The sequence below is a fragment of the Panthera leo genome, chromosome F2 (assembly GCF_018350215.1).
Source record: "Panthera leo isolate Ple1 chromosome F2, P.leo_Ple1_pat1.1, whole genome shotgun sequence".
In the NCBI taxonomy this organism is placed as follows: domain Eukaryota; kingdom Metazoa; phylum Chordata; class Mammalia; order Carnivora; family Felidae; genus Panthera; species Panthera leo.
The window spans coordinates 67,366,505-67,393,805 of record NC_056695.1 but is presented as its reverse complement, the minus strand read 5'-3'; the positions used below and the strand labels follow the sequence as shown (position 1 = coordinate 67,393,805).

At 46.4% G+C, this 27,301-nt stretch overlaps 1 protein-coding gene across 9 annotated transcripts in view; it reads left to right on the top strand.

Moving 5' to 3' along the window:
* Positions 1-27,301, top strand: part of MTSS1 (MTSS I-BAR domain containing 1) — a 163,209-nt gene that overhangs the window by 5,280 nt on the left and 130,628 nt on the right. For all 9 annotated transcript variants that reach the window (XM_042924111.1, XM_042924109.1, XM_042924117.1 and 6 more), the window contains exons 2-3: positions 19,013-19,074; positions 22,852-22,925. In XM_042924111.1, the coding sequence (XP_042780045.1) occupies positions 19,013-19,074; positions 22,852-22,925 (136 nt within the window). The remainder of the gene's footprint in view (positions 1-19,012; positions 19,075-22,851; positions 22,926-27,301) is intronic.

Genomic DNA, 27,301 nt, shown 5'->3' with positions numbered 1-27,301 from the left:
GGTGAAGTGAAGATATCATAAAATCTGCAGCAGGAAACCGCCCAGAATGGGTGGCTGTTCAAAGATTTAGGGCCTGTTCTATCTGGATCAATCTGTTTGGTTTTTTAGGTGCAGATCTCATCCAGATTTAGAAAGAAGTCTTGTTTGTTTGTTTTGGTTTTGGTTTTTTTTGGTCTTAGCTTGGATGTTTCTCTGGGAAAATCCCTTATACATCATATTTTGCCAAATTGTTTAGAACTTGTTGCTTGATGCTGTGAACCTTTATGTTCTGAATTTCTGCAGTTAGCGATGCCCTGAACAAAGAGAGAAGGTCAATCCTAGGTCATGGTTTGAACGGAAGATGAGCTGAGTTTGAATTTTGCCCGGTTCAGCTATCAGCCAGTTCTTATGAGAGTAACTCATAATTCTATAGTATTTATTGAGCATCAGCAAGGTTGCAAAGTTGATGCTATGATTCAGCAAGTAAAGATAGAGAATTCCCAGTTAAATCTGAATTTCAGGGAAACAGTCAGCAACTTTTTAGTGGAAGTATGTCCTGTGCAAACTCTGTCTTCTCAGCTGCTGACTGACCTCTTGTACATTGAAATGCTCTTTTGCAGCCAGGGAAAGGGAAAAAGCTAAAATGATATCTGTCAATATGGCCAGTTCATTTGAGGTTGTTAAAATGTTTGGAGGATGAAAAGGTTGAAACTATTGATCTATTAGATGCTTTATCTGTAATTTTCATCTAGGCTTTTCCAGTCTTCCCGGGGATGGGTGAGAGCTGGCAAGATTCCTTCTGCAGGAGACCGTTTAGGTGTTCAAATTGGGTATGGAAAAATGAGATCATACCAAGTTCACCATTACTTCTCGGAACTGCCTTCGGGACACTTTCCCCTGAAACCCACACCTCTGCAAAAACAAAGAAATACTTCTCCCCTAACCAAACAAAAGCCAAAGGCAGATTTAGCTGCCTAGGACATCAGACAAGAAGTATCTGGGGCTCCTTAGAGGGAACTGACGGATGCCTTAAGCAGTTTAACTCCGACTTGCAGATTGTACTGCTGATACGGCTTTATTAAGTAGCAAACCAGAGAGGCAAGTGGAGTAAATTAATTGGCTGAGCGTTGAGGAAGCCTGTTGTATTTGATTGCCCAGGTTCTCCCTTGAATTAGTTGGAGATTGTGGAAGGTTTCCTCTGAGTATCTGAAACACAGACACACACAACCCCCCCAAAAGCAAAACTAAACCCACCCAGCTTAGATTCCAGACCAGCCCACCCATTGGCAGTGTTTCCCTTCTCTTAGCCCAAGGAGGACCTTGGCATGGGGCTCTGTCGTCTCAGCTGCTTCCTTTTTTAGGATGCTCTCACACGCCACCTGGTACATGGTAGGTGCTGAGTGTTCGTTGCATATGGTGAACGTGGAGCAGGAAGGGACTTGTGAGAGGCTGCTATGTGCCAGGCATTGCGCTGAGTGCTTGGTGGGCATGGAGTCTTGCTATCCTCACATCAACCCCACTTTACAGATGGGAAAACTGAGGCTTGAAGAGAGGCAGTGACTTACCTAAGGCCGTGGTGAGGTGGATTGGTCTTTAGACCTTGACCCATTTGATCCTAAAGCTGGAGCTCTTTAGAACGTGCTGAAAGTGGGGGGGGGGGGGGTGTTATTGCTAGAGGACAGCATACGGAACACTTTCCTAGTACTACAGGAGGCTCGAGGAAGGAATCAGGGTCCTATCTCTGTGCCTCTAGCCCAGAGCCAACCTGGAGGTGTGAACTTGAGCTCAGATGGTGTGAGGACTGCTGTAGGGCCGGCGGCTCCCATCTGGCTGTCACTTTTGTGGAAGTCATTTAATTTATGATCTATTGATATGTTGTGGCTTCCTTCCCTCTCCCACTCACCAGTCTTCTCTAACAGACAACCTGGCATTCTCCTTTCCTCTTCTGGGTGTGCAGAGGGGAAAGAAGCCTTTGGGCCAGGCTCTGGCCTGTCACCCTTGGCTCCTGTCCTTGTCCTCATGCAAAGTGTCTGCAGTCTTCTTCTCCATAACTGGCCAGAGGGCCATGTTTATATGTCCAGGGAACCCATCGGTCCCTGAGACTGGACGACTATACAAGCCTGGCAATCCTTTCTAATTACAGGAGTTAAATAAGTTCACCCAAAGTTCAAATGAGGCCTCAAAAAGAACTCCTTACCTTGAACTCATTTTGTGTCCAGCCCTGGAACTTCCTTGTAAAAGAGCTTTCTGTATTTAATTATGTCCCGGTAGCCCTCTGGTTTGGTTCAGTCTGTAGAGCCATTTCAGGTCTGTGTTTGGAGAAGTTGATGGGATCGCCAAAAAAACTCCTTCCTGTGCTGATTCTTGGCATATACAGCCTTGGTCGTAGTTTCTAAGTGGTTTTTCTTTTCCTGTCTAGTTTAAGTGGGTGAAAAAAAAAAATCAATTGAGTGCCTTTGAGCTGTGTGTCTTTTTATTTGCTTTCTTCTCCTCGAAGAATTTGGGCAGCAGTAAAATCTGAGTTTGCTCAGCATCAGTGGCCTCCCGAGTCCTGGAGGTGGACGGCAGGCTTTGCCTGGAACTCCCTTCCCCGCCACCACCCCCCCCCCCCACACACACACAGGACGGGTCTCTAGGGGGCTGGAGGATTGGGTCTGTCCAGAGAAGGAGGTTCTGGGCAGGTGTGCCCCTTTTGGTAGAATGGGCCTGGTTACAGGCATAAGAGCATCGGATTCCCTGCCAGCCTTACCACACTGATACCTGGACCCTATTTCCTGGAAGCTGTCATTCAGTGCTTCTGGGGTACATCTTGGACATTCAGTTTTTTTTGTAAAGTACCCCCAGGTAATTCTAATGTGTAGTCAGGCTTGAGAACCACTGAGTTACAAACAGTTTCAGCATCCTTAAAAGTATTTTTCTCAACCTTACCGAAGTCTGAGTAAAAGCATGTTTAGATGTTTGCACAACAACGTGAATATACTTAACACTATTGAACTGGACACTTAAGAGTGGCCAAGAGGGTAGATTGTATGTTATATGTATTTTGCCATGATTAAAAATAAAAATAGGGGCACCTGGGTGGTTCAGTTGGATAAGCTTCTGACTTCGGCTCAGGTTATGATCTCACAGTTTGTGGGTTCGAGCCCCGCGTCGGGCTCTGTGCTGACAGCTCAGAGCTTGGATCCTGCTTCGGATTCTGTGTCTCCCTCTCTCTCTGCCTCTCCCCCGCTTGCGCCTTGGCTGTCTCTCAAAAGTAAATAAACATTAAAAAAATAATAAAATAAAAAAACAAAAATTTATGGTGAAACAACATTAAAGTGAATAATTGAAATAGAAAAATAGAAAAAGCATTTTTAGCATTCTTAACAATTTTAAATATACAGTAGCCCTGTCCAAAATAATTTTCTTTTTTTAAAAAAATGTTTAGGCAGAGAGAGAGAGGGACAGAGGATCCAAAGCATGCTCTGTGCTGACAGCAGAGAGCCTGATGTGGGGCTCGAACTCATGAACTGTGAGATCATGACTTGAGCCAAAGTTGGATGCTTAACCGACTGAGCCACCCAGGTGCCCCTCCAGTATGATTTTCTACAATAATGGAAATTGTCAAATGTTAGCCAGTAGCACATCTGACTGTTGAGCACTTGAAGTATGGCTGTGACCTAGGAACTGATTTTTAAGTTTTACTCAGTTTCAATTTTTTAAAAATGCCCTATGTGGCTAACAACTACCATATTGGACAGTACAGATCTGTATATAACATACCATCTAAGTAAAAATAGTGAGCTTCCTGCACACCTCTGTTTCCTTCTGGCTCCTTCATTGTCTCTGAAGCCCTCCTGAAGAAATTCTAGAGCTACTGTTGACCTTAGAGGGAAAGAGATCTGGTTTTCACTACTGTGGGCAATTTGCTTAATCTCTCAGCCTCCTTTTCCTCTTCTGTAGATGGGTCTAAGAAAGTACCCACCTTAGATGACTCCGAAATGAGGCCTTGCTTGTGAAGCACTCCACACTGTGCCCTGTGTGCTGGCCCTCGAATGTTCGCGGCTGACTCTTTAAATCAGGATAGTAATTCTCTCTGCCTCACTTCTTAGGGCAAATGCTACCCCACCCTTGACCTGGCTGTTATTTCGAATTTGCAGTGAAGTTGCAAGAGATGGAGTTTTTTGGTTTTTTTTTTTTTTTCATGCTAAGTAAATGACTCCTGAGTTCATTTTTAACCTCATCTGCCTCAGCTGAGCCTATTTGCAGTTCTCTATTTGCAAACTCACTGTATATCAAGGGAGAGGAGGGCTGGGTGCCTGGCTGAGGTCCTCAGGGCATTTAATGCTTATATTTAAAAAAAAAAAAAAAAGTGTTGGCCGAGATGTGATATTAAGGGGAGAGGAGTTGCTTCATAAGGCCCATCTTTTTCTGTCTTCATTGTTTGAATTCTCCCTCCTTTTTCTGGAATGACCACCCGAAAAGTGGCCTCATTTGCCTCTAGCCTGCCCTGTAGCAGCAGCTTTGCACTGATCTTCTGTTCCTTTCTAGGACTTGGCCATATTGGGGTTCTTCCTACTTGCTGAATGGGGCTCACCTGCCTTAGCCTGGATTCAAGGACGCCTGCAGTTTGGCCCTAGCCCAGTGCTCTGCTGCAGGCCGAGTGCTCCCCATCCCGGAGTCCCTGGCTTCTTGGAGCACATCCCATGCCTCTCACGCTTGCCGTTTGTCCTGCTTGGACAGTGCAATGCAGACTCTCTCTATTGTTGTCTGTTGAAATCTTTCTCATCCTTCAAGGCCCCGCTACAAAGTTATCTCCTTTCTGGGCCCTCTTTTTTCCACCAAGCCAGATAGCCTTAGGCATTCTTCACATTCTGTGTTGATTCCATCTAGTATTTGTGGCATTCTACCTTAAGCGGTTGCCCTTGGGCTTTGAAGCCTGGCTCTGCCACTTTGTAGCTCAATTACTCTGGGCAAGTTGCTCAACCTCCCTGAGACTTGATTTTCGTATCTGTGAAATGGGGGAAATAATACTTCCCTCTTAAAGTTTTAGAGGTTTACATGAGAAAGTATATGGAAAGGGCATAGCATGAAATAAATGCTAAACAAAATGCTCTTGAGTAGCTCTTGTCTGAGCTACCCTGGTAGTTTCTAGTGGAGTATCCTGCCCATAACAGGATGAAATGTTTCAGAAAATCCAAGAAACCTGTATCTCCACTTTGATATGCAATAGAGACAATATATGCTTTTCAATTCTCAACATAACGAGTAATTTGAGAGAACACGGTACATGTATTCAACAGATATCATGATGTGGCTGTTATGTGCCAGGCGCTGCTGGGGGCAGAGATATACCTGTGAACAAGACAGATAAAGTCCTTGCCCTAAAGTTGTTTTGTCTAGAAGAGGAGCAGACAAACAGCAGGATCTTGGGAGAGGGCCTCTGATTTTCATTTGGAGCCAGAGGACAGGGTCAGGGAAGGCTTTGGTACAAGTGACACCTAAACTGAGAACTATGTTTTATTTTGCTATTTAATAAGCCTTTATGTGGCACAACCAGGCACTCTTCTAGTGCTTTACAGATAGACTCTTACTCCTCCCAGCAACCCAGGTACTTCCTGTATATCCACAGTGAGGTAGTTACTGCTATAACTCCCATTTTACAGATGGAGAAAGTGAGGTGCAGAGAGGTTAAACCGTTTGCCCACCTCATATAGCTAGGGTGAGGTAAGGCTGGGATTTGAACCCATGCAGTCCCAGGGTCTGTGCTCGTCTACCACCGTGGGCTCTCACAGCATGGTGTTTGAGAATTTCCTTTTCAGATTCTGTAATGGGTGTGTTTCATTGATGTCTTTGTTGATTGCCCTTTCTATACCTTTAGGACTCACGATGAACCAGATGAAGTATAACCATCTAGGCTCTTCTCTGAAGTGCTTCAAGGAGCTCCAGGGGCCTCTATTTAAAGCAGAGTTTGACCCAGCCAACGTGATATTGTTGGGTGGTTGACTCACCCCATGGGTGCCTCTGATTTGTCAGTAGACGGAAGTAGGTGGGGGGCAGGCAGGGTGTGAGACCTAAGGCTCTGATGCAGCCGTCGAAGGTGACAACCACAGGACACACGTTTGTTCTACTGAGGAACCCCCCCCTCCATCGGGGTCGTCCCAGTAACGGCTCTGCACCCCACATGACTGAGTGCAAAACAGGAAGGGGGGATATTTGCAGTAGGAGGCTGGAAATGCTTCGAGATTAGTTTCCAGGGAGACCTCAGCTTCACTTCTGAGGCCTGGCTTGCTTGAGCCCGGCTCCTGCAGCTGAGCACGGAGTCATTAAGGAAGTCTTTGAGTTTGGTTTAATGGTTGTGCTTTGTTTTGAAGTGATTGTTTACTGAACCTTCAAAGCCAGCTCTCCAGCAGGATGTGATCTCGGGCCTGAATAATTGGATGAGGCACCCCAATAGGAAGCAAGTAGCGGGGAGCAGAGCCAGGAGTAGCTAGCTGGTGGCCAAGCCTTTGGCATCTGAGCACTCCGAGGCTCCGCAAACTGCTGCTGGAGGGACTGAGGTCGTCTTGCAGCCAGGAGTCGACCTGAAGCAAGGGTCCCTTGGAACCTGGCCTCTTTGATGTTGTGCTGGCCTTAATTAGGGACACCCTAATTAAGTCACTAAGGAGGAAGCTTATTTCTAAAAAAAAAAAAAAATTAGCAAATGTTTTGAGAGCATTTCATGAGGGATTACTTCTCAAAGATTATGCAAGCAATATAAAGTTAATGGAAGAAAAACTAAGAAATTTCAGTTAAGTAAAGAATAGAACTCGCCCATAACCACTTGATTACAAAGTGGGTTATGTACGCATGTTTTAGACAAAGGTTCACGTGGCCTGCGCTGTGCCAGAAATTTCTTTTTTCACTTAGCTTTGCACTTACGCTGTCTTTCCGCGTATGCAATTATGAGCCATGTCAGTTTTAATGTTGTGTGGTGTTCCACTGTTTTGTTTGTGTAACAGTTGATTTATTCAGTTGACCTGTATCTGAGGGCTGACTGTATGCCAAGTTCTGTGTTAAGTGCCAGGGACACAGCAGTAAATAACATGGACACAAGTCCCTGTCTCTTGGACATTCTAGGGGAGTGGGGACAGACAAACTGAATAAGTTAGTTCTTTTGTATATTAGAATGGGGAAATATAGAGCAGGGGCGATGTTGTTGTTTTTAAATAAGGTGGCTAGGGAAGGTCTCACGGAAAAGGTGACCTTAGAGCAACACCGTATGACGTATGTGGATATCCGAGGAAGAATGTTCCAGGTCAGGGGGAGAGTGTGCAAAGACTTTGAGATGGGTGCCAGTTCCACGTGTTCCGTACGGATTCGTGTTTAGGCTGTGCCCGGTTTTTCACTAATTATAAGCGACACTGCAGTGAGTATATCCTTGAAGCTAGACGTTGATTGACATTGACAGTTTCCCCTGAAGGATTTAGCCTGGGTCAGAGGTACGTACTTTTCAAGGCTTTTCAAACGCATTGCCCAATGCCTTTCAGAAAGCGCATATCAGTTCACATTCCCATGTGTGGGTGCTCATCACCAGGGATTATTTCTCAAGGAGCTAGACTTGAATATTGGGACTGAGAAATTGCTGAGGCCATAGCTTGCAAGGCCTCAGAGGGACTGGGCGTCTTATCTGGGGTGGTGATTCTCAAATCTTGCTGTGTGTGATTGTAGCGAAAAAGTAGGAATCTCCCCTGGGGAATGTGTTAAATGCAGGTGTCTGGGCCCCCTCCCCAGAGATTTTGGTTCTGTAGCCCCGGGTGGGGCTCAGACATCTGTAGTTTCAGCAAACATTCCTGGTGAGTCTCTGGTAGGTTGTGATTATACCAGTGGGGGGTGGTTCATGGGCCACCCTGAGCTACCTGCCAAGAGCCTCCTGTGCCGCCCATGAAGCTCTCCTGCTCCTCTCTCCCGTGCCCCCAAATTACACGTCCCTGGAAAGTGTTCCCGGTGACCAAAATGATGCCCAAGCCTAAATGTAGCATGATCTCCCGTATTTCCTTTCCTTTGTTGTTTCTCTTTTTAAAAGTTCGTGTATTTATTTTGCGAGAAAGAGAGAGCAGGGGAGGAGCAGCTAGAGAGGGAGAGAGAGAATCCCGAGCGGGCTCTGTTGTCATCGCAGAGCCCAAAATGGGGCTCTCTCTCATGAACTGCAAGATCATGACCTGAGCTGAAATCAAGAGTGGGACGCTTAACCGACTGAGCCACGCAGGCGCCCCCTTTGCTAATTGTTTCTTTTGCAGGGAAAATTTTCTCCCTTCTTTATTTCCTTCCTCTTTGCCAGGGAAACTCCCCTTTGTCCTTAAAGACCTAGGTGAGGCATTACCCACCTCTGGAAGCTTGCATCAACCCCACCTCCTAGTGCTTTATATTTGGAGTATTGTGCCCTCTGACTGGTGGCTCACACATCAGCGTTCCTACTAGCTAGAGCTCCTCAACGCTTTGATTCCTAATCTCTGTGTGGCCTGTACCCCACTCTGTGCCTGTGCATAGTAGGTGCTCATTAAATGTCCGAGTTAGGGTGGCTGGCATTGTGCGTTGACTCCTGAAAATAGCAGTCACTGGGATTTATTGAGTTCTAAGTGCTGGTCACCATTCTAAGCACTTGCATTATTTCCCTTATCCTCATTGCTTTCCTTGGAGGTGGGGACTAGCACGGGCATCGTTTACAGGTGAAGACAGGGCAGTTCCACGTGACTAAGTAACCTAGGTCACCCAGTGAGTAGATCTGAAATCTTGCAGTCTGACTCTAGAGCCATGCTCTTTTTAAAAAAAAAAAAAATTTTTTTAAATGTTTCTTTATTTAGAGGGAGAGAGAGCAGGGGAGGGGGAGAGAGAGAAAGAATCCCAAGCAGGCTCCACACTGCTAGCACAGAGCCCCCTCGCAGGGCTCAGACTCCCGAATCGTGAAAATCATGAGCTGAGCTGAAATCGAGTCGGACACTTAACTGACTGAGCCACCCAGGCGCCCTTCTCGTGCCATGCTCTCCACCGCTACGTCACACTGGTCCTTTCAGACGCTGGAGTCTGGCTGCCCATCAGGGCACTTACCCAGGCGAGGAGGAGGGCGTGCAGTGGAAAGACTACAAAGAGGGTGGTGGGTGTAGACGTATCAGAGTTACTGCCTTTTTTGGTGACCCCCCCCTCCCCGCCCCCACCGCCGGCTGTCATTCCTAGCAGCCTGGGGTGGGGTTTGGGGGTTGTGGGGGAGGCACTGTTTGGTGGAAGGTGGCAGAGCACACGAAGTGTGCGCAGAGTCGTGAGGCCGCTGCTCCCCCGGGGTGGACCTGACAAGTTGCAGAATCGGGTTTGGGATTGGGTGGAGGCAAGTCTGAGAGGGCACTTCCAGGGAGAAGTGGGTGAGGACAGGTACGCAAACAGGAAATAATGGTGACGATGCTTAAACATTTGATAGGGTGTGCAGGTCACCAAGTATTTTGTTCACTATTTCATGTGGACATTTATACACAGGAAAAACAGATGGAACAGAAGCTTTGCACTCTACGTAGTGGGACAGAGGTTGGGGGGGGGTAGACGTACATGTATTATTTCGGGGAGGCATAGATGTAAGCACTTGGGTGAGAGCCTCTGGCCCCCGTGCGAGGTGGTTAGATCTTGAGTTCACAAGTGTCCGGTTGTGGAGAAGGAGTAAGTTTTAGGTGAATATGTGAAACGGTTGCATTTTATTTCATTTTATTTCATCTATTTATTTTGCGAGAGAGTGTGCATGTGAGCAGGGTAGGGGCACAGAGAGTGGGAGAGCGAGAATCCCAAGCAGCCTCTGTACCATTAGCAGAGAGCCCGATGGGGGGCTTGAACTCATGAACTGGGAAATCATGACCCGACCCGAGACAGAGAGTCTTGACTAGATGCTTAACCGACTGAACCCCCCCTGGTGCCCCTGGAACAATGGCATTTTAAAAAGAACTGGGCAGGGGCACGTGGGTGGCTCAGTCAGTTGAACATCTGACTTCAGCTCAGGTCATGATCTCGCAGTCCGTGAGCTCGAGCCCCGCGTCGGACTCTGTGCTGACAGCTCGGGGCCTGGAGCCTGCTTCGGATTCTGTGTCTCCCTCTCTCTGCCCCTCCCCTGCTCATGCTCTGTCTCTCTCTCAAAAATAAGTAAACATAAAACTCTTTTTAAAAACAACTGGGCAAACTTAGGAGCACTTCACGATACAAACTGGGTGCGAGGGCAGACCTTTCCCTGACCTTGGGCCGATTACTTAACCTCTGTGCTTTATTTTCCTGTGGAAAAGGAAAAGTGTTAAATGCCTGTCTGCCAAGTGCCCACACAGGGCTGTCTTGAGAGCCCTTTATACTCTCTCAAGTACTGTGTAAATGTGAGATGGGGTTCTTAATGATGATCATGGAATAAATTTGGACTCCTAGGCGGCCTTAGGTGTCTATCTGAAATAGTAAAGGCAATATGGCGGTACAGATTGGGGGGATAAATTTGGGGAATAGGAAGGGAGAGGAGAGGGGTTCACGCATCGATTTTGCAAAAGTTAAATAATAGGACTGGAAGCCTAGTTGCAGTTCCAGAACAACCCAGGGGTGCCCAGAGTGGCTTTGTCACCTTATGGCCGCCACCGTCCAGCACACCTTTCTGCATCTGCCCTGTCTAGTACCGAAGCCACTAGCCCCATGCGGCTGTGGAACACTTGAGTGAGGAGCTGAATTTTACATTTTATTTAACTGTAATGAATTTAAAGTTCCATCCAGGTGGCTAGTGGCTCTTCTATTGGAAGGCTCAGGATAGACAAAGGAATGCCTCTTGGTAGAAAATGTAAAAAACCAATCATACTTTGAAGATACAGTTGACCTGTTTGTTTGGTTCTTCTTTTATTCCCGGTGGAGACCTACCCGTGTGTCAGAAAACGGGCATTCTGGGCATGGAACCTCCTAGCGCTGGAGGAAGAAGACGCTGATGGCCTTGACTTAAGCAGGGTGTTATGGTTACAAATGGAGAAGTTTGTGAGGGGAGGTTGGGTGGAGGAAGCCCCTTTTGTGGTTAAATCTTCCTTTTCGCAGGCGTGTTTATTGTTGGTGAGCTTGGGCAAGTGGGTGAGGGTGGGCGTGTGAGGAAGTAACCATTGATTATCCCCAAGGCTGTCATCCACTTGATGGACAGGGATAATTAGTGGATTAGGCAAGCCCCAATCAGAGAATAAAAGCCCAGGAATGGTTTTTATGATGGATGGGCTTCCACAGTGCATTTCTTCTGAGGATCTCGGGGGCCCTCCCTCTTGCAGAATGGGGTGGGGAAGGGTGGTCTGGGGGACAAAGCTGTGACAGACAGTCAGGGGCCCTGTCCTTCATCCTTCACACCCACTTCTGGAAGCTGCAGATTCCTGCCCCCTGCTTGTAGAAGCCTGGGGTCCAGAGGCACTCCTGCTCAGGTCAGAAGCTTCTTCTGGAAGCTTTGCTTTTCATTTCCCTGAAGGCTGAGCTCAACAAGGGCTGACCTAGAAGGGGAGGAGGAGGGATGCTGTGGGCTGCACTGCTCAAGCTCATTCTGAGGAGGTTCCCGCAGACCTGCCCCGAGGACCTGGTGGCTGGGGAGGTGACAGCATCAGCCTTTAGAGGTGCTCCAGACAGGTTCTCTGATCTGGCAGAAGCAGATCAGTCCCGGCATCCATAGAAAACCGGAAGATGTGATCAAGTTATCCGTCATCATACCACTAATGACAGCACCCGTGACCATTTCTGGTTCATTCCTATCAGACCTTTTCCAACACAAAGGGCTTTTCTTTGTTTTGTGTCTTTGTGTTGTTTTTTTTTCCCCCCAAGTTCTTGAGGATCATGACCATTTCTAGGGTGACATTGTAGCTCCCCTGGAGCATTTGCAGTTGTAATTGGGAGCTGTGTGTTGGGGGAGGCCTTGCACCTCACTTTGGGGACCAGGCAGGACCCAGCCTGCCTACTGAGTGGCTTTCTGCAGGCCTGGGCTGGGCAGCCGGTTCTGTTCAGCACACTTCCCAGAATCAGGGTAGCACTTGGGTCACGACGTCAGTCCTCGGCTGCAAAATAACAGCATCTGCTTCTCAGATTGTTGTGAGCGTGTAATAGAGTGTGTATCCAGCTGTGTTCTTCTGTGTGGTCTGTGGACCAGCAGCCTCAGCATCACTCAGGTTAAACATGCAACATCCAGGCCCACCTCACACCAAGAGAATCAGAACCTGCGTTTTTGCAAGATCCCCAGGTGGTAGAAACAATGTATGTGAAAGTTAGAGAAACGCTGATATGTGTGCCTGGCACCAAACAACCCTTTAGAAGATGGTGATGCTTAATGATGATGATGGTGACATTGACGTCATCAGGATGAAAAGTGGGGCTTGGGTGGGGGGGTTCCCTGTCCGGTGGTGTGCCCAAGACTTGAGTCCTCGGGATCATGACCACTGGCGAGCCAGCCTCCATCTGCAACCTTTGGACAGGACAGAGGCCTTTGAGCTGGAACCCTACTCCCTATAGCCTGCACCCTGCTCCTCCAATCACTGTTCTATTCTCATCTAAGCTGAATGCTTCCTCCTTGTGAGAGTCTTCTCCAGCTCTGGCTCCTCTCAGATCACCCCTTCTCTGACCACGGCTCCCGGCTCCTCTGTGTTCCCTGTGTGGCAGCGTGGGTGTCTGATTCGCTCAGCTGTCCCCTGAGGTTCTGCTGTCGCAGCGGGCTGGGCTGGGAGAGGCCGTTGCTGCATTATTTATGGGGCATCGTTAACCAGCCGCACTGGTGAGTTACACACAGTTTATTCTTCTGCTTCGTGTGTGGGATGCCATCCTGGGCCTCTGTTTAATACAGAACAAAACAAAGCAAAACAGAACCCCAAGCCAAAACAGCCACGGGCTGAGCCCTGCGCCCTGCATTAGGCGAGTGGCCTGTCCAGCCTTCTGGCTGTGGGGAGAGTGGAGGAAGGGGGGAGAAGAGGAGAGGGACCCAGGCGTGTTCCCAGAGTTCAACTTCGAGGGAGGGAGGAGTGGGTAAGCTGGCTCGCATATTTGTTTAAGTGGCCACAAAACTCTCAGGGAAGTTGACAGATTGGGCGGGACTTTTTTTTCAGAAGTAAGAAAATGACTTCAGTTTCCTCCCCACTCCCTAAGGGACCAGGCTGCTGTTAGGTATGTGACCTGTTAGGTTCTCTGGTCACCTAGGTGGTGTGGGATTTATGTCCCTCACCATCTGCCTGGAATTCTGCTCTCTTCTTTGTGGTTGAACTCTGACCTTGCCCTTGAAGGCTGCTCATGGTCACCTTGTCCATCCTGCCCAGGTCCTGCCAGTCCCCAGCATGAGTGCATCACTCCAGTGTCCCTTGGCGAGAGCCCCCATGTGTCATCTCTGCTTCCCTGTCTGTGTGCCAGCCGTTGCTCTTACTAGAAACCTTTTCCTTCCTCCCTCTGTTTCTCTGTCCTGGAGCCCACAGTGTGGTGGGGAGACTCGGGCTCACAGATGGTGAGTTGAATGATGTGGGGGAAGCAGGTGCATTTGAGAATGCTGTGGAAGAGGTGACATTTGAGCTACGTGGTGATGGTGGAATAGGAGTTTTCAAGATTGTTGCATCCCTTGGAGGTCGGAAGAGAGAAGAGCCGCCCTTGGTGCCGTGTGGGGTGTGGGGAGCATGGTGGACGCCCCACCTGGCGGATGCAGGGGTGGGGCCCTGTAGCCGGTCTTCAGGGAAGCCCCGCCTCTCTTGCTGTAGGAGGGGGGCAGTCTTGCAGCTTGATTAAAGGAGTGTCCTCTACATGTTTGTAAACAGGCTCGTTTTCTCTTCCCGTTTCTATAATAGGGGACTTTCCCTTTTTCGGAACCCAGTGTGGTCTAAGGTCTATTTTCAACAAATTGCCAGGGGTTCAAAACCTACCCTCCTCTCCAAAGAAAGTCAAGTGGTTCCAGGGAGAGGAGAGTCACATTCCAAGTTGCCTGTCACTTTGGACTTGGCAGAACCCGGGTGCCCGGTGGGAGTCTCATTTGCTTTGATTTTGGTCTGTCTGGAAAGTTGTGAAACTTTTATGTGTTCTCTGGTGAGCCCCACGGTGGGGTCTGTGTGAAGACTTTTTCACAGCCCCGGAAATGCATTCCTAGGGACCTCAAATGTGACCTGAGCCAGGTCAGAACCAGAAGCCTCAGAGGGGAGCTTTCTGGGACTTCTTGGTGGGTGGTGCAGGTCAGAAAATTGAGGACTGTGTTGGAATTGCTTTCTAAAAGGGTTCTCAGTGGATACTGCATCTTGATCTGCAGATTTCTTTTGAAATTTGAGCATTCTCGCTTTGGCTCAGTCTTAGAGTCTAGAAAAAGCCAGAGCTTTTTCTCTGTTACCTTTAACGCTTTGTTCAAATTTCTTCTCTCTCCTTTCTCACTTCCTCCAAGATTGTGATTTTAGTAGTAAAACTACTTTTAGGTGGGTAGAAACTTTTTTCTACCTTGAAAGAAACTTAAAAAAACAACCCAGATCTCGAACAATCCAACATCACTTTGCCTTTACCTTTTAATAACATTTACACACTTTTTAAAAAAAAAATTCTCAATAAGGAGGCTTTTTGTCTTCTGTTCTTAGAAGTTCTTTTCTTTCCTTTTCCTTTTTTTTTTTTTTTTTTTTTTTAGAATCCATTAAATTATATATTGCCTAAAACAGGTGGGCCTGACACTCTTTGATAGACTGTCGAATATCATTAAATCAGGAGCGAGCTGCTTTTGGAAGCCTTCTTCTGGCTGAGTGGGCGTTCGTGGGTGGAGAGCTATGTGCTGTACCCCTTGACTGGAGAGGGGACCCTCCTTTTGTTGCTAATTTGGTAAAGACTTAAGTGAGGCTCCAAGCAGTGGGGGTAGATAAGTAGTTTTTTGTTTTTTTTTAAAGTGCTTTGAGCAGTAGATTTCAGGCGCATTCATGTCGGTTTGAGTACTCTTCCTGCCATGTATTTGGGGGTGACTGAGACTAGGCTGACATGTGCCCAGCTAGTTAACTAGTCGTGAGCTACAGCTGGTTCTGTACTTAGGCCTAAGAATGTGGGATCCCAGCCTGGATGGACAGTCTGACTTAGAGGTTTTCACATCTCTGCCAGCATCCTGAGGGAGATTGCAGGGGCCTGCACACCCTTGGTTCAGTTCTATCAAATGTTCATTGGACACTGACGGAGTGCCTGGCATTGCCCCGAAGCACTTTAAAAACATTTTTTTTGGGGGGGCGGTGCTCCTGGGTGGCTCAGTCCGTTGGGCGTCCACCTTCAGCTCAGGTCATGATCTCACGGCTCATGGGTTCGAGCCCCACGTCGGGCTCTGCGCTGACAGCTCAGAGCCTGGAGCCCGCTTCGGATTCTGTGTTTCCTCTCTCTCTGCCCCTCCGCCACTTGCGCTCCGTCTCTCTCTGTCTCCCAAACACAGAATCCGAAGCGGGCTCCAGGCTCTGAGCTGTCAGCGCAGAGCCCGACGTGGGGCTCGAACCCCCAGACTGTGAGATCATGGCCTGAGGTGAAGTCAGTCACTTAACTGACTGAGCCACCCAGGCGCCCCTGCCCTGAGCACTTTCCGATCCTAGTTATTCCTCACACCAGCCCTGAGAAGCGGTGACTTATCCCCTCGTGGAAGTCGAACGACTTGCCTGATAACACATTGCGAACCAGAGAGCCACGGTTCAGTCTGGGAGACGGGATTCCCGAGTTGGTGTCCCTTACTCCTTCCCTACAATCTTTCAGTGATGAGAGTGGTCAGGAATGATGATGGAATTATTTGTTTTTGTTATTTGTCATTGTAAGGAGCAGGCCCTGAGAGGTAAAGTGACTTCCCCTGATACTTGGCAGAGCCATGGCTAGAAGTCGGGACTGTGTGCTCCCTGCACTGGCCTCTTGCCATTCTGGCATGTTCTCTATGAAATGTGCCTCCCTTTTTTTCTTAAGAAACATTCTAGATCATCTCAGTGACCTTCTCCAGGGGTCCCTGTATGGGAGTGATTGGTGTTGGGAAAAGGAGGGCCCAGCACTCCTGGCCTCCTTTACATCGATGAATGCCTTCTAGCCTTTTGGCTACAGGTTGGTGGTCAGTATATCTGAACATCTTCAGGCTTTTCAGAAGAGCTTCTCATACTTTTTTTGTGGATCTGAAAGAGAATAAAAGGTTAGGTGAGGTTGTAATTGGTTGCTTTGAACTCTTGTGCTTTTAAGGATGCTGACTGATGTCTATCTGGACGGGGATCCCCAGTGGCCAGTCAGAGGACTCTGATCTCAGCCCTTACCTCTTTAATTACTTGGATGTAGATGTAGAAGGGGCCTTCATACTTGATAAGAAAATGGTAAATATGTTAGGTGTTTTCATTGGAATTCCCCACAATGTCTCGCTGGGTCCGGAATGGTAGCCTGAGCTGTCAAAGGTTCACTCAGCGTAAGTTAAAATAAAGTTGTGCTCTTGGGTAGAAGCAGCCCCCTGGGGCACAGAGACAAGATGGAGGCTGTGTGGCTTAGCAGGACGGTGACGGGATCTGTGCGTGGGTGTTGGTGTCAGTAGCTGCCAGTGGACCTCTGCCAGGAGCCAGTCAGACAGGATCCCTGGGGTGTGGCTTAGTGCCCCGTGGGAGCAAATTGTCGCTTGGGGGAATAAATCCAGAGACCTGCAGTTGGGCCAAGCAGGTCTCAAAGGCAGAACTGATGGATGTGCTCTCGTGGCATCTGTAGAACAGACTTTAGGCTCTGGGTGGGTTGTAAATTCATGGTGTTTTGTTGCCAGAACCTCTAGTTTGATCTGAAAATTAAAAAAAAAGTAATGACTATTGTTTTCATAAAAATGATACATGATCCTTATTTAAAACACACACACACACACACACACACACACACACACACACACACACACAATTCTGGCCATATGGGAAAGTACAAACAGGAAAGTAACCTATTGGTCCAAATCTTAACTTCCAGAAATAGCCCATTTTAATTTTGGTAGAGAATTTTCCAGACATCTCTGTGTGCATTTTCAGGCAGGCTTGATACCTACAGAAATGTATAAAGAGACGGTTTTTTTTTTTTAATGTTTATTTTTGAGAGAGAGCATGAGCAGGGAGGGGCAGAGAGGGAGAGGGAGACACAGAATGTGAAGCAGGCTCCAGGCTCTGAGCTGTCAGCACAAAGCCCGACGCGGGGCTCGAACTCACAAACCATGAGATCATGACCTGAGCTGAATTTGGACGCTTAACCGACTGAGCCACCCAGGCACCCCCCCCCTTTTTTTAGTGTTTATTTTGCCAGGGATTGAGAGAGAAGGGGAGGGGCAGAGAGAGAGGGAGAGAGAATCCCAAGCAGACTCCACATTGTCAGCGCAGAGCCTGACATGGGGCTTGAACTCACTAACTGGGAGGTCATGACTTGAGCTGAAATCAAGAGTCAGATTCTCCACTGACTGAGCCATCCCAGGCACCCCTAAAATAGTGGTTCTTAACCAGGGGATGATTTTGTCCCATTAGGTCCATCTGGCACAGATGCCTGGGGACATTTTTCGTAGTCCCCACCAGTGGCATCTGTGAATGTTCCTGGCATCTCATGAACTGAGGTCAGGGATGGGGCTAGAAACCCTGCAGTACACAGGACAGCCCCTCCCAAACCCCCAAAAGAACTGTCTGGCCCAAAATGTCCTTGGTGGCAAGGTTGAGAAACTGTCCCCAAGGGTAAGAAAATAAGATTGTTAAAACCAATAGGAAGATGAAATCATTATGTTTTAGCTCAGTTGCAATTATAGACTATTCTGATTGGGCTTCTGCAGTGAAAGATGAGATGATTAACTTCATTAGAGTTTCTCCCTCCTCTCCTTAAACTGCAAAATCAGGAGGTGGCCCATGTTATGCTCACCATGTCAGTGTTCTTAACACTTACATTCTGTCCTGCAACGATCACCCCTAGGTGTTTAATCTTAGTTCTATGTTTAAATGATTCCGTGCCAAACTCTTCTTTTTTATTTTAAGTTTTTCTTTCAAGTAAACCCCACACCACACATGGGGCTCGAACTCACAACCCTGAGAACAAGAGTCACACGCTTTACTGACTGAGCCAGCCAGGCACCCCCCAGCTCCATTTCTCTAGCCATGGTTTTTCCTTTCCTGGGTTTATTTTGCATCACCTCTTGATCAGTTGGCTATTTGATCTTAATATAAATTTAATGTGTAGGGAGGTGTCACAGTCCACTCTGGTGTGCTCCAGTCAGAATGGCACCTGCAGTTTTGAGTTTGTGTCTGAGTACCACACTTAAAAGAGCAGAGAGACATCGTGCAGTGCCCCAGGATGCTGCAGGGACGTGAAACGGGCCTGTGTAGAAAATGAACTGCACTTGGGAAGGGAAGGGAAAGCTGTGGATGAATTCCCTGAGAAGACCTCCCTCTGGAAGCAGGGTAGGCCTTCACTCTGAGGGTCCCCAGAAGGTTCAAGCCAATGCTGCATGGACACAAAAGACAGGGTGGCAGAGAGAGGTGTTGAGCTCCCTGTGAGCCGAAATGTGGTGGGGAACTACCTGTTGGCATCTTGTATGTAGATGTTGGGTTCAAGCCATCAGCTGAGTGGCTATATTTAGGTATCTTCTCAACCTTGAGATTCTGATGGTCTAATAATGGTTCCCAATAGCTGCCTGTCCTAGAGGGGCTCCGGTCACTCTGGTTCTCTCCTCCCTGTCCTTTGAGATAAGGGTGAAAAACGCCACAGCCATGGTCACGTGGTTCAGGGCAGAGCCTTACGTGTTCTGCACATCTTGAATTTGGACCCATCATCTACTACTCAAAATGTGATCCATCCATCTATAGGTTAGATTCCACCAAACGTGTTCCAGTCGGTGTTTGTAGTATTTATAAGATTACCGGGCCTGAGTATATTCGAAACCCATTTCTGAGCCGATACGTTTATATATCATCTGGGCAACATACCATAGACTGCAGAGGAAGAGAGCACACACAGATCGTTCCCTGTGTAATTGGAGTCTGGGTGTTCTGTTATTGTCTTAGTCAGGTGTCGGTCACAGCATGCCTTACTGATCGATGACTTTGTTTTGTTGTAGGGGAGCTATCCAGTTTGGGAGGATTTCATAAACAAAGCAGGAAAGCTACAGTCCCAGCTTCGGTAAGTATAGAAGCCTGTCGTTCCCAGAAAATGGCAACATCCACAGACAAAGGATGGAATAGGACAGACCCAGGATGCAGATTGAGGTTAATTTTGGAAGCGTTACAGGTATAGAAGCATGTAGTGGGTTCTAATTTGAGCATTGCCACTTGTTAGCCTTATGTCTTGGGCCCAGCTTCCCTTGGGTAAAACTGAACTGTCTGCTCTGCCTTCTTCCATAGGAATTTTGAGAGTCAGATGAGCTGTTATACATGTAAGGTAATAATGGGCAACATTCATGTAACGCTCACTATGTGCCAGGCATATGTTAATTAAATCTCCCAACCCTGAGAGGTAAGTACAGTTATTATCCTCAATTTACTGATGAAAAAAATGAGGCACAGAGAAACTTAACCAACCTGTGCAAAGTCACAGAGCTAGTAAAAGCCAGAGCAGGGATTTGAACCTGAGTCTGGCTGCGAGGTCCATTCTGCTTACTGCCTATCCTTATAAAGAGCTTACCGCTTATTGTTGACTACTGTATCCTTCCATTTGTGTGCAATGTCTAGGAAACGCACATCTGCAGAGACAGATGTAGATTAGTGGCTGCCTGGGCCTAGTGGAGGAAAAGGAGATTGAGTACACGTGGGCATGAGGAATCTTTTCGGGGTGATGGAAATGTCCTAAAGTTGGCTCGTGCTAGTGGTTGCAAAATTCTAAGTTCACTAAAAAATTGTTGAATCACACACCTACAAAGGTTGAATTTTATGGTATACAAATTATCCCTCAATAAAGCTATTTAAACAACAAGATCTAGGGTCAGTCGGCTCTAAGGGGCTATTGTTGCTTTGTCTTGTGCTTGTTTCTTGTTTATGTATCATTTGATGTGAAATAGAATCTTCTTGTTACAGCTGTATGCTTTTACATCAGTGAGGAGAAAGGCTACTCAGCGGTGTTCCATGAGGGACAGGGCATTTACAAAAGCAGTAATTTTCATGACTCCTGTTCATGGCATAAGGGGGATGACATCAGTTGTTTTGAATGTATGCAGGTGGTTTTCCAGAGGACAAAGCAAGTAGGGGTTTTCTAGGATAAAAACCATGTGGATGACATGACACTTTTGGTCCTTTGCCCATGGACATCAGGAGGTTACTGCCCAGAGCTTTAACCATAGGACTGGACATTTCGTGGTTCCCCTGTAGGTCAGGAGAGAAGAACTCCAGAAGGATGGATCTTTCCTCTTCCATTCTGTCAGCTTTGTGGGGCCTGGGATTTCTATCCCATGCACCTGGGGTTTCCCAAGCTGTCATTGGTCTTCCAGGAGACTCAGGAATACAGCCCCTTCTCTGTTTGTCAGATCCTTTACCATTTCGGTGCTTAAGAACTTGTAAAGACTTTATGCTGGGCCAGCTCCACTCTGTTCTGTCTGAATGCAAAGCCCTGCAGAAGCCTTTACCGGCCTCACCTTATCAAGCTATGTCTACTCACTCTTCTCATTGATTTTAAATAGTCTCCATCCTGTAGGTCCCTGCTGGAATCAACCAGTAAAACATTTAAGTAGCCCCCCCCCCCACCATCCCCCCAACACATACACGTTTTTCTTATGTGGCCTCATTTAATTATCTGACAGCCTTTTCAGGGTCGACCAATGAAAAGATTCTTTTCCCCTTTTACCAAAGAGCAAGCCAAAACTTAAGGTAAATATGAGGTTAGTACAGCTGATTAGTTACAGTAAAACTTTTAAAGCAATCTTATACTCACTAGTACAAAGTACACTTTTTATTTTTTAACAACTGTTTAGGCCTCCTGAGGGCAGGGACCATTTCTTTATTTTGTCAAACTGGTAGTGCCCAGCTGAGAGCCTCACACACATGGTTTGGTGTTCTGCAGTAAAGAAAGGATAAGGCTATAGAAGAGGCAAATAAGCTGGGAACACATACACCAAATCACTCCTTTGTGCTGCCCCATCAGAGAACTAAGATATATTATGACAACAGCAGACAATGAAATAGGACTCATTGGAAGGCGGTGTTTAAAAGCTCCTAATTCCTCACACTTGACCACCATCCTCCTTTTCAGTGGAGCCCTGGTGACGGAGTAATACACAAGGCGTCTCTATAGCTGGCTCGTTAAATTGGGATGATTGGCATTGACTTGAAAATAAATCCGGCCATTGTGTCAGATAGTAATTGCAAATCAGAATGAGCTGTTTATAAATCCCAGGATGTTTGATAAAGCTGACTTTTCCAGGGTTTGCGTATGATGTCAACTCTTTGAAAAATATGCTTCAAAGGGGTTTTTTCTTTCAGTTTTGTTCCGTGTGTATGTCTTTTTTTTTTTTTTTTTTTTTTTTTTAACTTGAGCAGAATGGCTTTTTGCTCTAATGGAAAATATCAGGCCTCATTCATTCTGCAGTTGGGTGCTAAGGGACTGTTGCACAGGTTTTCCCAGGGATGACTTCCAGCATCTTCCAGAACCTTCTGTCTCAGAGCTATGGTTGCTGAGTTTTAGAGTCACTTCTTCAGTTCCATCTTGAACTCTTTTTTAGTTCTTATTCTCACATTCTTCCTTCAACAGCTCTGCATTCTTAGGAGTGCTGAGTAGAGATTAGATTCATACGTGAAATATTTGGAAATGAGCTTCAGGCTCCATGCTTGATTGTGAGTCCCGTGTGTGTGTGTGAGTCCTGAGGCTGGCTTGTTCTCGTTGTCCTTGACCCTGGCGTGGAGAGGTGCTTCCTCTCCATGGGGTGACAGCTAGATCACAGCGCTAGGAACCAGTAGACCACAGAGTGCTCAAGAGGATGTGAAGAACTCAAAATAATTTCTAGGGCAGCAAATGAGTGTAGTGACTTCTCCCTGGTGTCAGCTTTGAGGAATTCAGAAGATGCAGTCGAGAGAGCATTCTAAGGTTGAAAAAATGGTGTCTCAATTCCATTGTAAATGGGATTTAGGGGGAAAGAGTCACATAGCCAGGATCTGATCTGGCAGTGGGATGAGCATGGGACTGTGTGTCCTTCTGGGCTACCAGTTCCAGTTCTGGGATGAACTTGTGATTTTTTTTTTTTTTTTTAATTAAAAAATTTTTTTTAAATGTCTATTTTTGAGAGAGGTAGAGAGAGAGCAGGAGGATAGGAAGGGCAGGGAGAGAGGGGGAGGATCTGAAACGGGCTCTGTACTGACAGCAGAAGGCCCAATGCGGGTCTTGAACTCATGAACTGCGAGATCATGACCTGAGCTGAAGTCAGACGCTCAATTGACTGAGCCACCGAGGTGCCCCCAAACTAGTGATCTTGAAAGTCACTCTACTTGTCTCAGTTTTCCCATCTCTAAAATGAATTATTTGAAGTAGAGGCTCTCTCTCCAAGATTCCGTCTCCTGGTCCATGTCTATATGCTGTTTTCCTGCTCTAAAATTATTTCCACTTATACCGTTTATAGTTTTTAATGATGGTTTTCATTTAGGTAAAAACACTTGTCTTTCCTCCTTTGTGAAATTTTGCCTGGTAATTGTGTTACACCATCAGGTGTCGTGATGGGAAGACTTGCCAGCATTTACCGAGGGGCACCGAATGAGCTGTGTGTTTTTGGGAGAGTGCGCTAATATCGGGAAGAAATGCTTCCTAAGGGGGTGGGGAAAAAAAAGTAGGCCTGCAAAGCCAGTGGTTGTCCACGTCCAGCAGGGTCGTTTCTCCTAGAAGGTTGCATTCAGTTCTCCACAGAGGTTTTAACCCTTGAGCTGTAATGAATTTGCTAGCGTGAGACATTCCTCATGCTTTTGTTATGTGTTTGCATTTTAGGACCACAGTAGTAGCAGCGGCTGCCTTCTTGGACGCCTTTCAGAAAGTGGCCGACATGGCCACCAACACACGTGGTAAGCAGATGGAGGGATGGCGCCCAGCGTGAACCGAGTTCAGCATGTGCCTCTTTGTTTACCCTTGGGCGGCGTCATGAGGAGATACAGCTTAAGTTATCAGAGCTTAGCTGACTCCTAGTTTTCACGTCCTAGAACACTTTGTGGGATTCCACCTATTGAAAGTTGCAAACAGTTCTCCGGACAGGGAAGCACGTGCGAAGAACGAAAACTAAAGGAAAGGAACCGCGGGTTCTGCGGGAAGTGGCTGGGCATGTTAGTTCGATCACTTTTAATGACATGCCGGCTGCAGAGCCTTGAACCGTGTGTCTGGTTGCAGTTTGTTTTTCCCTCCTCACACGGGTTGTCCTAAGATTTGCCTTACTCCCTGGGGAGCGGGCAGTGAGAATGCTCGGGTAGACCATTTTTCTGCGAGGAGCCCTCGTGTAAGTGGTGCGCTGGTGCGTCGTATGTGGTGATGTGTCTCCCACATTTTTCTGCAGACCCCTGAAGAGTGTGACTTGGTCGTGTCTTAACTCCCCAAAAATAGTTCTTATGACATAGCAGGTGTTTAAAGTCGGCTTATTAAATCAATGAACAAAGGGGACTGTGGTGCCAATTTTCAGTAATTTCGGGGACTACTGAATCATACAAAAGAATAACAAAAACGTGTATAAAGGAGAAAATGATAGCTCCTATATCCACTGCCATTGTTGGAAAGACAACATTACCCGTAACGTGGAGACCTCTGTTCAAAGAGGGGTGCTTTCCTTTTCGTTCCCAGCCAGGGACGCTCTCCTCCCTTTCTTTTATTTCTTTCTTTTTTTTTTTTTTTGCCTTATATTTCTGGGTCTGCTTCTACACTGCCTGTTCTCTTCATTGTCATGGGAACATTGGAAAAGGTGGGTGTTGGGGGCAAGTGTTGAGGGGTTGCCCTCAGTCACACGAGGATTTAGCTTCTCTGACACACCTCTCTACCTCCAGTGGGTTTCAGTAGGTACCCCTTTACCATAGGTACTTAATTAAATATTCATGGGGCGCCTGGGTGGCTCAGTCGGTTAAGCGTCCGACTTCAGCTCAGGTCACGATCTCGCGGTGCGTGAGTTCGAGCCCCGCGTCGGGCTCTGGGCTGACGGCTCAGAGCCTGGAGCCTACTTCCGATTCTGTGTCTCCCTCTCTCTCTGCCCCTCCCCCGTTCATGCTCTGTCTCTCTCTGTCCCCAAAATAAATAAACGTTAAAAAAAAAAATTAAATATTCAAATAAATGTGCAGTGAGGACACTTCTCATTCATTCAAGAAGCCTGAAACCTGCTAATATGTTAGGTACCATTATGGGACCTCAAAAACCAATATATTATTTATCCTCCTTGGCCTGGAAGGGCTTGCAGTTGAGTGGGGGGGTGGGAAATGAGATGTGCAAATAAAGGATTTCGGTGTGGAAGTAACATGTGTGGTACAGTACTAGCGATAGGACAGTGTGCTGGGGGAATATCGAAACGTGAGCAATGTACTCAGTTCAGGAGCCAGAGTCCTCCCAGGGGAGGTCTTCTGTCTCCTTATTTCCAAGATGCCAGCGGTGTTTCGAAAGGTTCCCTAGGAGAATGTGATGGCGATATCAGAGCGGTGGTTTGAAGAACTTGATCTGGTTCGCCAGCTTGATATGGGTCTTAGCTAGTATCTTTCTTAATCCCTTAAAAGATGATGACCTAGTTGACATGTGTCCGTTATAGTCTTCTTCATACGTGCATGTTCTAAACATTCTATAACCTTTAAGGCCATAATCACCACTGTTAAGTGTTTTTGAGTCTGTTTTATATTTTCTCCAGCGATATCCAGAACTGGACTTGTCTTTCTAGAATAGCCATCAGAATGTGTATTTCTTAAAAGAATTGCTCTACTATTTTAAAGAACTTAGATAGCTGATATTGCATTTTTGAGGCTCTGTGATCCTTAATCAGTTCTTCTATTTTAATATTGAATTATTGATTGGACCCTAAAGGATGGAATAAAGCAGCATCCCCTGATTTCTCATAATTGCTTGCAGCAAGGAGCCAGGGTTTCTGCAGAGGCTGCTCCCTGGAGTGGTTCTCGGCAGGAAACCAGGGGGACCTGCACATCTCCTGGTTGCAGGGAAGAAAAACAGAGCAATCATCTGTGGGGAAAGAACTCAAATAGCCTCTCTGGTGGTGACAGAGGTAAGAGTCAGAGTTTGGAGGTGATGTACTCGACAGAAGACAACTAATGTCACAGTGAACAGACTCTCGCTTTGATATATTTTTAAACCACTTGATTTCAGGTCATTTTTAGCGATGCCAGAATACTTGACATCTCGCCATCTCTAGTGTCCATGTGCACTGGGGGAAAATAACTTTCCCTTGAGTGTGAGAACTCTCCCGTGACCTAAAAAGGGTGTGGTCGATAACAAAGAAGGGGTATTTTATGGAGATGGTAAGAGAGAAGCACGGAGGTGCTTCTTGTATGTTCCATAAGCATCAGAAGTGATTTTTACTAAGTTATTTTTTACTTACAAATTGAAAAACCTGGAACACGTGCTTTTGTTTAAAAAATTCATAGAACAAAATGCGTAAAGTAAAATCCACCCTCCCAGTACCCCCTTGCAGTGACTGGAGTAAGCGTCCTATATATACTTTTTTTTTGTATACATAAATGCGTCCGGGAGGAAAAAAGCTAGTTGCAGAACAGTATGTAGAATGGTATGTGGAATAAAGTACATCTGGGTGATCTAAAGGTAGCCCATAAGGAACATGTTCTCATGCTTGTACTCCACAGTATATTGTAGTTCTCTTTCCACGTCCATACCTGTGGATCTGCCTTGTCCTTTCTAGTGCCCAAATGGAATTTCATAGTCTGGAAACAGAAGGATTTTCTCATTCTTCAGTTGATGGAAATTTAGGGTATCTCCATTTATTTGCTTTTACAAGGCACTCAGCAATTGATACCCGTGTATACATCCTTTGGGAGATTTATGTATGACCTGTTTTTAATAGTGTGTGCATCTCCATGGAAACGATCTATAGAAAATGCTTCAAACGGTTTTGGTCAGCAGCAGATCTACTTGGATTTGATGTCATTACAGACTGTAACTCTAATGTGGTTTGCAGTTTGATATCTGCCCTCTACGAAGTCCAGTTTCTTGCTTAGAGCTTCTCGAAGTGTTTTTTGAGTCCTTCTTGCTGGAAGTGATAGAAGGGAAGTTAAGCGCATCTCTTTTGGTCAGGTATCCAGAATCTCAAGTTAGCATGCCCCTGGTTTCCAAAATACTAGCATTCCGTATTATCTCCCAAAGCTCTGAAATTCCTCTATCCTTTTTAGCGAATATTTTGCACTAGCTATTAATATAATGTATTTAGGAAAAACTTTTAAAGCTATTCACTATAGGAGCAAAATTACTCTAATCATTATATAACTGCTGTTAAAGAGAATGTGGAAATACGTTAGAACTCGATTTTGTTTGTCACACAAACGTGTATAAGTTGGTATTATAATGTGTGTAGGTTAATAATTAAACTATAATGGAATTTAAGGGTTTATTAACACCATAATACATAGTACAGTTTCATGTTTTGTGGATTTTTGCACTCTTGGATGAATATACAGTTTGCATTTAGTATGAAAGTACACCTTTGTATTTAACATGAAAGTACACCTTTTCCCGTATTACTGGCCGCAAAGAATTATCGTCTAGGCACTTGCTATGCATGGAATGCCAGACTTTGTGGAGCAGGGTCCCCATCTTCTTCGTGTCCATAATGGACCAGCAAATGGCCTATTATAGGAGTTAAGAAATGTTTGAACTGACTGGTATGCAGTTGTCTGAGTTACTTAAAAATAAAAAGAAAAGGACTACCGGGTTGTGTTCACGTGCTTCTCAGTCTTGGGCAGCAGAGGCACCATATTGGGGGAATAGCACTCCTGCGCCTGAGTGTGCCTTGCACACTGGGCCCTGCTCCCTGTTTCACTGGAAGGCAGGGGTACCGAGCTGATGAGACCCTCCGCCTTAGCACTGGCCCTGCGCAGCACTGCATTGTTTGCTTATGTCAGCAAGGGCCTTTGAAGTGCATAATGCTATGTGACTTTCATTTTTGGCTGCCTCTGTGTGCCTGGGTAATTACTTTATAGCTCTGAAAAACCATCTCAGGGCTGTTTAGATAATGATACACCAAACCCAGAGTGAGGAGTTTTAAGATTTTATGAAGAAAGGAAATGGATTCCCGGCCGACCAGATCATCTTTAATGTCCAAAAGCCTTTGTACATCACTTAAAAAAGTGGGCGTGGTTTCGAGATTGGAAATCATGATAGCGAACCTTTATTGACTAGTAATGTGGGCGGGCTCTGTTCTAAGTACATCACGTATGCGGAGTCAATTCTCACAACG